Source organism: Epinephelus lanceolatus, chromosome 20 (assembly GCF_041903045.1).
Source record: "Epinephelus lanceolatus isolate andai-2023 chromosome 20, ASM4190304v1, whole genome shotgun sequence".
NCBI classification, from domain to species: Eukaryota; Metazoa; Chordata; class Actinopteri; order Perciformes; family Serranidae; genus Epinephelus; species Epinephelus lanceolatus.
This window is the reverse complement of record NC_135753.1, coordinates 15,332,735-15,343,144: the sequence shown is the minus strand read 5'-3', so window position 1 is coordinate 15,343,144 and position 10,410 is coordinate 15,332,735. Positions and strand designations below refer to the sequence as shown.

Sequence of the window (10,410 nt, the reverse complement as noted above, 5' to 3'; positions counted from 1 at the left end):
CCACCAGAAAAACATCATACAGTTTACTAACAATAATCGGGTCTATGGGCACAGTCTACATCTGGTGAGTAATATTACTGTTTCTGTAGTTACCTTACTGCTCTCTAAATTTGGAGGCAGAGCTGCTGGCTGTAGATTCATTCATCAATTTTGTCATCTGAGTGTATTTTCAAAAAATGTTGAACTATCCCTTTAATATCAGTCGTGTGCCTACTGCACAGAACAACAACTTGTGTGTATTTTAAGGACAGTGCATATTTTTAGTTGAGGCAAAAAGGAGTGTTTTAATTTCATCATCGCTTGTATGATTTTGCATGTGTAGCCTGTGTCTTAATGTTGAGCAGGAATTTAACATCAGTCAACCGGTAATGAGAGAGACACAGATCTCATGAAATGAATATTCAGCCTTCCCACTCTCTCCACATGAGAGATGAGGCTGGGCTTCTGAAGTCACGGCTCCCTCTACAGTTTGTACAGTGGAAATTTTCCATCCAGTGCAGGAAAAACAATCAAACTGACTGTGTTGAACAGTCGGGGGGAGACACAACGGAGACGCGTCCGGAGATCATTCGCACATACACAGCTTTACTTGTGAGATGTGTGTCTCAATCGGCAGCGGATACATAAACATCCCGACTGATACAGTACATTTCCATGTGGATTATCCATCACCCGGGAGGCTGAGTTACTGTTTTCCTGCGGACAAGCCGAAAAATGTCTCATTCTTTGAATACTTGAGGAGTGACGACAACTTTCCTCCTTTTCGGACTTCACCATACTAATCGGCGCAGATAAGAAGCGTGGAGCTACAACAAGAAGGAGATTACCGGATTTAACAATGCAAACAGATCAATTCCCCGATCAGGATTTGCAATTTTAAGCAGCAGGCAGTTTGGAGTCTGCAGCGGGGGACACCGAGCAATGTTATCTGCGGAGATGCGTTGTTCGCTGAGGTTCATGTCCGTGGATGTTGCGGCTCGGTCGGGCTGCACACGGTGCCTTTGGGTGGCTGTGATTGGACCGGACACAGACTGGGGCTGACTGATGTTTGTCCGAGAGGAAATGTTTTGGGGAGGAGATCAATATGACTTACTGGCGCACGCGAGGGGGGGAGATTGCCAGTCTTCACGAGCACACGTATTACTATGAGGACGGAGGAGAGCGTGCAGGGTTTCTTCTCTTGGATTTAAATTCAAAACAGACCTGAAAGCTCCTACCATCAGACATTTATGTATATTTAATGTGATGCGTTTTGTTGCCTTTGCAAAGTGTTCCAAGATTGTTACAAGTGGATGTGGACAGTGTGTGTTTGCACTAAAGTTTTTTTTCCTGGCTATCATGCATGGGACTTTGATATTGCATCACTTGTCTTATAAAATATAAATTTTTTGAACTCTTGCACCTCCAACAAATATATCCCACCTGGACTTTTACTCTGGAGTTATGGGATGTTACGACAACATTTTTAAGGAAGAAAACAATCAGTTGCCTCATTTCTAAATGCAGTAAAATGTACCCCCAAATGCCCGGCAACATGGTAGTGAACTGGGTTGTGTATTCAGTTTTTATACTCCCGCTGTTTGCAGTGGGGACAGCTTTCTCGGGGGTCTTCAATGCCACAGACAGAGACATTTTTACAGATGACTTGCTGCAGGTCAAGCTCACACAAGCCAGAGCGACCAAGCAGTGGAAACTCCAGTCTACTGATTCCCATCCCAACCTATATTTTAACCAAGTGGATGTGTTGCACTTGAGGCAAAGGTCCTCCACCACCCACAGTCACATATTTAAAGTCATCCGGGCTGCTGCGCTCACCATGTTGTCTAATGTCCCCTTTTACATGCCCCCTGTGAAACATGCAGAGTTTACAAGCAAGTGGAATGAGATTTATGGGAACAACCTGCCTCCCCTGGCTCTCTATTGCCTGTTGTGCCCAGAGGACTCTGCTGCCCTGCAGTTTCTTATCAAGTTTATGGATAGGATGGCTGAATACCCAGACTGGAGGGTAACCAGTGCCCCTAACGATGAGGTCCCCATGGCGCACTCTCTCACTGGGTTTGCTACTGCTTATGACTTTATTTACTCCTACCTGGATGAGCGGCGGCGGGATGTTTACCTCAAGAAAATTCGCTCTGAGACAGAGGAGCTGTTTGAGCTCTCAAAGTACAGGGGATGGGGAAAACAGTATCTCCAGAATCATCAGACCACAAACATATTAGCCACCCTGACTGGTGCTATAGTGGTTGGATCACACAACGACCCGGAGTCAATGATCTGGAAACAAGTGGCAGTGAACTACATGGAGAAAACTATGTTTCTCTTAAACCATGTTGTTGATGGGTCTCTGGATGAGGGGGTAGCCTATGGGAGCTACACAGCCAAGTCCATCACACAGTATGTCTTCTTAGCTCAACGCCATTTCAACATTGACAACCTGCAGAACAACTGGCTGCGGGGACACTTCTGGTTTTATTACGCCACTCTGTTGCCGGGGTTTCAGAGAACTGTCGGCATCGCTGACTCCAACTACAACTGGTTTTATGGGCCGGAGAGCCAGCTCGTTTTCCTCGACGCATTCGTCATGAGGAATGGGACGGGAAACTGGCTGGCTCAACAGATTAGAAAGCACCGACCCAAAGACGGTCCCATGGGGCAGTCGTCCGCCCAGCGCTGGGCTACACTTCACACAGAGTACATCTGGTACAACTCCCACCTCATGCCGCAGCCTCCCCATGACTTTGGAAAAGCGAGGATGCATATTTTCTCAAACTGGGGTGTGGTTACCTACGGGGCAGGGCTACCGAACGGTCAGGGTAATACTTTTGTGTCCTTTAAGTCTGGCAAGCTGGGTGGCCGTGCAGTCTATGACATTGTCCATGACAAGCCTTACTCCTGGGTGGAGGGCTGGAACAGCTTTAACCCAGGTCACGAGCACCCTGATCAGAACTCTTTCACATTTGCTCCTAATGGGCAGGTATTTGTGTCTGAAGCACTTTACGGTCCAAAGTACAGCTATCTTAACAATGTTTTGGTGTTCAGTCCATCTCCTACCAGCCAGTGTAACAATCCGTGGGAGGGTCAGTTGGGTGAGTGTGCTAAGTGGCTGCGATGGACTGATGAGGGGGTGGGTGATGCCAGAGGGGAGGTGATTGTCGCCTCCTCACACAGGGACACCATGTTTGTGAGTGGGGAGGCGGTATCAGCTTATTCCCCTGCTATGAGATTAAAGAGTGTGTACAGAGCTTTAGTTCTGCTGAACTCACAGACTCTGCTGGTGCTTGACCACGTAGAGAAGTTGAGTGATTCACCTGTGAAGTCCCTCAGTGCTTTTTTCCACAATCTTGACATTGACTTTAAATACGTTCCTTTCAGATTCATGGACAGGTATAATGGTGCCATGATGGATGTGTGGGACGCTCATTATAAAATGTTCTGGTTCGACAGCCAGGGTCACAGCCCTGATACACGGATACAAGAGGCAGAGCAGGCGGCTGAGTTTAAAAAGAGGTGGACTCAGTATGTCAATGTCACTTTTCCGATGGCAGGCACAGTCAGTCGAGTAGCATATGTCTTACATGGGCCTTATGTCAAAGTGTCCAACTGTAGATTTGTGGATAATAGCAAGAATGGAGTGAGACTTTCTTTAACTGTAAATAACACAGAGAGGATAGTTTCTATTGCAACAAACTATAAAGACATAGGTGCGAGGTTGGCATATTTAGGATTTGGAGGTCACTGCAAAGTTGAGGATAGATATCAAATCACTCGATATGGCCTTGGGACTCAACTGATCCCCAAACAAATCAGCAGTGATAATCAGCTGTTTGACTTTGGGTTCACAGTCAATGTGATAGCTGGGGTTGTTCTCTGCATGGCCATAGGATTTTTGACCATGCAGAGAAAGTTTTATGTCTGCTTCGGCAGGCTGATGCGTTACGCCCTCCTCTCTGTGCTCATTCTGTGGATAGCTGAGCTGCTGTTTGTGTCTAACAGCTGCGATCAGCTTCTCTGTGGGGTAAAATGGAAAGGTGCGGGTGCCAAAAGCGAAGTAAACAAACAAATCAGACTGTATGAGCAGCACCGGCTCCCCCTCCCCACTGTCGTCATAACAACCCTTCCCGGATCGGGATCAGAAATACTCAAGCACCTTTTCTACAACAGCTCGGACTTTGTTTACATAAGAGTCCCCACCGAGCACGTGGATATTCCTGAGACCGAGTTTGAGTTTGACTCTCTGGTCGACGCCTGCGAGTGGTCAAGGTCAGATGCCATGCATGGACGGTTTAAGATTATCCAGGGCTGGCTGCATTCGCTGGTCCACAACACCAAGCTGCACCTGCAGAATATTCAGCTGGTAGAGGGCAGCAGGGTCAAACAGCCCCAGAGAGTTAGCCCCTCTAGGGACAGAAAGAAAAGATCCAGACGGAGGGAGCCGGCATCTGAGCTGAAGGGCAAACTGAGAGCAAGTCTGGACAGAGATGCAGAGTATGTGAGGGAGATGAGACGGCATGTTGCGGAGTACCCTAACGCCAGGGTGGTCCTCAACATGCGGAGTGGAAGCTGGGCGCTCAAACTGCCTTTCATTCAGGAGGTTGTGGGATCTTCCCTGAGGACAATCTACTTGGTGAGAGACCCTCGAGCGTGGATTTATCTCATGGTTTATAACAGCAAACCCAGCCTTTACTCCCTTAAAAACATCCCGCAGCACCTTTCCTTGATATTCAAGGAGGATGCTGTCAGTGACGGGTGCCCAGCTGCAGCGCCAGAATTTAAAATAATCCAGAGGCTGCTGTCCCATTCAGAGACAAACCCCATCCTGATACTGGCTCATCTGTGGCTGGCTCATACCGCAGCAGTGCTGAGGGTCAGCGAGAGCCTCCCAGAGGAGTCCTACCTCCAAGTGAGGTTCGAGGATGTGGTCAACTTTCCGCAGGAAACAGCAGAGAGCATACACACATTTCTGGGGGTGCCTGTGTCACCCGCAGCCCTCAACCAACTCCTGTTCACCACCTCCACGAACCTGTACAATCTCATGTATGAAGGGGACATTTCACCAGCCAACATTAACATGTGGAGACAAAATATGCCTCGAAAAGACATCAGACTAATAGAGGACGTGTGTGGGAGTGTGATGAGGAGGCTGGGTTACACCAGGTTTGCCAGTTAACATGCTGCTGCTGGTCAGCTGATACTGAGCTGTCTTGTTTACTGTAGCTGCCATGGAGTTCTGTAAAGTTTTTCTTTTCTTTGCACTGACCTTAAATTTTAAAAAATAATGTCACAACTTGAGGAGAAACTGAGTAGCATTTCCGTCTTTTTATTGTGTTTGTTTGGGTGTTGTACAGACTACAGCAACAGATGTTTGTGAGGGAGGAATACTTAACATTAAAATAGGTGGAAGGGAGCTTGTGTTGTTTTCTCCCCCCCCAGCCGCCCTTCACACTCACTTGTAGCACTCTCTTATAGAGTGAGACCTTAGACCTTTGCTGTGTTACATGCAGAGTTGAATTTGTTCTGTTATTGCAGCATCCCACAACAGCTCAGTTTCATAGTGAAGATTATTTACTGTTAGTTTTAGTACAAGATGAGAATTGAGAGTTTTTCTGTTCACTAATCTTTAATGTTAGAGAGATGTGTGTGCAAAATCTATATCTGTTATTAGTGGCATTATTTATTTTTTTCTCGGGACGTGGGGGTGGTTCAAGAGATGCTTACCGGTTTGGAACAAATATGATGCTCATTAAGAAATAAGATTGTTAATATTGTTTAATATTGTTTTTATTGACAGTCTTATAATTGGCAGCTTTGGGAGAGAATTTTCAAAGAGTAATTTGGCTGTTATGAATTTAAAGGGATAGTATGGAATTTTTTGATGTGGGATTTTATAGAGTACTTATCCATAGTCAGTGTATTACATACAGTAGATGTCAGTTGCAATGCCTCCAGTTTGGAGAATCAGGCTGAAGTCTGACACGGAAGCTAAGCAATATATAACAATGGATGGGGGTCGGCAATGAAACATATTTTTACCACCAAATAAAATGTCCCACCTAAAAAAACTAATATCAGTTTGAGTCAACACTATACTGAGAGTGTTTTTATGGCTTTACCTTTCTGTCAGACAGCCTATTTAGACTTCAGTTCCCCACCTTTGCTCTTGTAAAAGCCGCCAGACTCCATTGAGAAAAAAGGGTAATTTTAGCTCTCCGAACACAGGAGTTGCTGGTCTACCACTGCTTCAATCAGTCAGTTAATTTGTGTTATTGTGTGACTTTGGTGAATCTGAACTAAGTCTTCAAATTGGCAAAGTCACATATGCATGTTTTTTTCAGTAGAGTCTGGCAGTGAAGAGAGCAATGCATGTAATATACTGTTTATGAATAAGTACCCCATACAGGCTCACCTCAAAAAATTGGAACTATCCCTTTAATATCTGAACTTGGCGTGCTATTCCCTTTAAAACTTAAAAAATGCCTCAATTTTTAAACTCTTTTGCCAAGCAGAGAAAGAAAGGCTGTGCTTTATTGCTCTAATATAGACATATGAATGATATGGATTGTATTTTCATTACATCAGTGGAGGGATTTTTATTTGAAGCTCAAAGATGTCACGATGGCTCGGCGGCTTAGCACTTTCACAGGGACTCCTCTGATTGTATGCGGGATTCAGTGCATTCTCCAAAGCTAACTTTACTGTATGTAGTCGATTAGCTCGGAAACATAAAACCTCTGAAGATATATAAACCTCTGAAGATATATAAACCTCTGAAGATATTATGTGTAGAAGAAAGAAAGTTAGAAGTATTTATGGGTTCCAAAGACACATATCCCAAAGGATCAGGGATGAATATGATTATTATAACTCCCTTTGGCATTTATTGAATTAGATCAGAGGGAAGTGCTTAATAGGGATCAAACTGAAGAAAAAACAACCTGTCAGCCTTGACACATTTCTAGTCAAAGCAATTTCCAAAGCATCCCCCTCAGCTACTCATATTAATCTGCAGAACGCCATAACTGAGGCTTACCCTGTGTTTTATTGTTGTGCTGTCTTCACTTTCAAGGCCTGAAGGAAATGCAAACACTTTCCATTTCCTGTCTTGGTCAATCAGATATCCAATGATCTTTTCGGGCCTTTGTCTTGAGAGAGCTCAGCGAGCATTGGACTGAGCAGGGGATGAATATTAAATATAGTTAAAGAAAAAAAAAGTCAGAGACCATTTCTACTCTGTGATGTTATGCTCTTTGGCCTGGGCGAAAATATACGCTCCTCAGTCAGTAAGCTTTGATGCTGTCTTGCTTAAACATTTCTGTACTGTAAATGGATCACATGTAACATGCAGATTACGACTGCATCTGTACACTCACAAAAAACCCATACTGTACTCATTTGGAAATATCCGTCTTTCCTCAGCTAGAAACAGTCCTGTTTGTTTTCTTCTCTACGAACACTGAAACCCTTGACTGCTTGGAAAAAAAAAACGTTTGATGTTTGTGGTCTTTGAATGTGTAGACTTGGCAGACATGCTTTCACTTTGGTGTTGCAATCCTGTTACCAACTCTGTTTTGTATTTGCTCGTGGGGATATGGTTCCTTGCTTCTGTGGCCTTGAATTACAATCATTTTCTTTATAAGGGATTTTCGGTGGGGCTCTGGAGCAAGAGGTTGAGATAATGTAAAGAAAATAATAAATTCATAAATATATCAACCAGTCTTTTTGTTCGGATTGACTTCCTGTTCAATAAGCGAATGTACCATGTGATTATGTAACGTCATTAGCTGCAGATATGTTAAATTACTGTTAATACAGCGTAATAGTCTCCTTTGCGATGGTTACTGCTAACCCACTAGTAAAACTTCTGCAGACGTCTCTGTGCTGCCACATTTATGCAGCAGCAAAATCTCCATTTTATTAGACATGGATGACAGGAGCCTAATTGCCTGCATGGGTGACGTGCATGACAAGGAGGAGCCAACAATTAAAAACATGTCAGGAAATTCTTTTGTCACGCTCTGACTGAGATGGGACCCGAACACGAGCAGCCCTTCCAAAGTGCACATGCCGTGTCTCGCGTCTTCTGACTGGTCTCAATGAGTCAGTCATTTCATTACTCATTTGTTCTTGATCCTTCCTGTAACACTCTAATGCTTGGCAGGGTCCTCTGTGCCTAATCCTTCCATGCAGAGGCACATTATTCACTGAAAAAAAAAAGGGAAAAACCTCAGGCGAGTGCTTTGGAAGGGAGGTTTCTACAAGTCCTGACTTGCACTCGATGGAACTGTAAGTAGCCTGTTTCGATTCAGTCTGGGTGCCAGAAATATTGGTGCATAGATAATCTTATTATTAATATTCAGATTTATAGACGAGTTTGTCAGGGTAGTTAACAAAAATGGTACTCAGATCTATTACTTGATTAGTAGTGTAGAAATACTCTGTTACAAGCAAAAATCCTGTATTTAAGCTCTTACCCAAGAAAAAAAACCCACAAGTTTTTTTTAGCTTTAAAATATTCTGAAAGTACCGACATTAAATGTGAGCATTAGGCAGAATGTCAAATTTCAGATTAACCAAAATTAGACAAAGGGTTATTACCAAGTGGGTTTTTCACTTGCAGGCAAATTGCCTAGCAATAGCAATAGCAATAGCAATACAATAAAGATATTAAAAGAAATTCTATAAAAATACTATAACATATATAAAATATACATGTTTTTGAATGAGAAAGCTGTGCAGTTTTGTGCAGTGTATGTAAATATATTCCATCAGAGAATGTGTAAAAGTTCACAGTATACTGAATATGTCATTTAAAATGTATATTTATTACTGGACTATAATTATTAATGCATTATCTATCCACATTTCAACATTGCAGCTGGTAAATCTTAAGCTAATTTTAGTTTTCTTTATATGCTGCTGGGAAGCGTAATCTATAATAATACATCTTAATTTCTCAATTAATTTATATTATAATATTAATAACTTTGATCAGCAAAGTTACCAATAATGAAATGTCAAATTCATGTAGTGGAGTTAAAACTACAATATTGTCTTACCAAAATGTAGAGGATTAGTAGTGTAGACAACCATACATAATCATGACCCTTAGCGTTACAGCTGTTATCAGATTTTGTGGTGGCCCCTCTCATAAAATAACTTTGTAACTACTTCCTGTATGGATATATAAGTCACAGATGCTTTATAAAGATCAATAACAAGCCATCATTTATAACAACCTTTCAATTGCCAGGTTGGCTCTCTATAGCTGGTATTTATCTTCACCAGGCAGTGAATTTATAGTATATTTACTTTAAGGAGAACATCGCCTAAATTAAGAATTCCAATATGTTATTTTCATGGCTGAAGTTTAATTAATATTTGTGAACATGAGCTGCTCTCTGTTAAAGCCAGAAACTAGAGAAATAAGTCTCAAACTTGTGATGTCATACAGTATAAAGTCTGGAGCTGCTACATTGACATTGAATGGGAGGCTGGTTTTGTGGACCCACAAAATGTTTTGTTTTCTTTTTATACCTAAATTATTATTTTTTCTGCAGTAGTGTTCTCAGCCCTGAAACAGAAAATGGACCCATATACTCAGAACAGTCCTCTGGGTGCTTTCAACGTCATCTATAACATCTTTCCGAATTCATTGTCTGTGGAGCAGCTCCATACCTTTTATTCTATGACATCACACATTTGAGTTTTAGCATTCTAGCTTTTGGATTTGGGAGAGTTGTTTATGTTTACTTATATTTTTAGACTGTCTTAAGACCATGGGAATAACATGAACATTGAAAATGGTTGCAGTCTCCCTTTAGGTTCTATGACCCAGTACTAATGTGCTTCCTCTATATGTTACTTTATACTATAGGTCACTGAAGTTCAGAAGGAAATACTGAATTTTCCACCCTGCTGTATTTCAGTATCAGTATCTAATAATTTCATATATAATAGTATATCTCTCACAGGGGCCATTTTTCTGCAGAATGAACAGTTTTATTTTGGTCCTTCTTGAACATTTTGCTGATAATACTTCTGTTGTGAATACTACCTCCACACTACTGCCAGCAGAACACTGCAGGGTCTCTGCTGCACCAGAGTCCATTTATTAACTAGACTATTCATTAACATCTCCAGCTGGACACTTGATGGATGATTGTAAAAGCCTTTACAAGTCAATAACTCATTAACACTTACAATGGCAAACGAGCAACTAATTGTAGATTTGGATTAGGTGTTGCTGTGACCCATGACCCTTTGGTAATGACTTTATAAGCATGTGGACATGACGGCTTATTTGTAAACGTTAATGGATAAATTGATTGTGGTCCAGATTCAGCTAAAAGACATTAAGTGTCCAGCTGCAGGAGGAAAAACTCGAGCAAGAGAGAATTTTTACAACCAGCAACA

General features: G+C 42.3%; 1 protein-coding gene across 1 annotated transcript; it reads left to right on the top strand.

Moving 5' to 3' along the window:
* Positions 1 to 505: 505 nt before the first annotated feature.
* Positions 506 to 7,703, top strand: dselb (dermatan sulfate epimerase like b). The gene has a single exon (XM_033639186.2). It carries the CDS (start codon positions 1,511 to 1,513, stop codon positions 5,165 to 5,167), a length of 3,657 nt encoding a protein of 1,218 aa, XP_033495077.2. The 5' UTR covers positions 506 to 1,510; the 3' UTR covers positions 5,168 to 7,703.
* Positions 7,704 to 10,410: the final 2,707 nt, after the last annotated feature.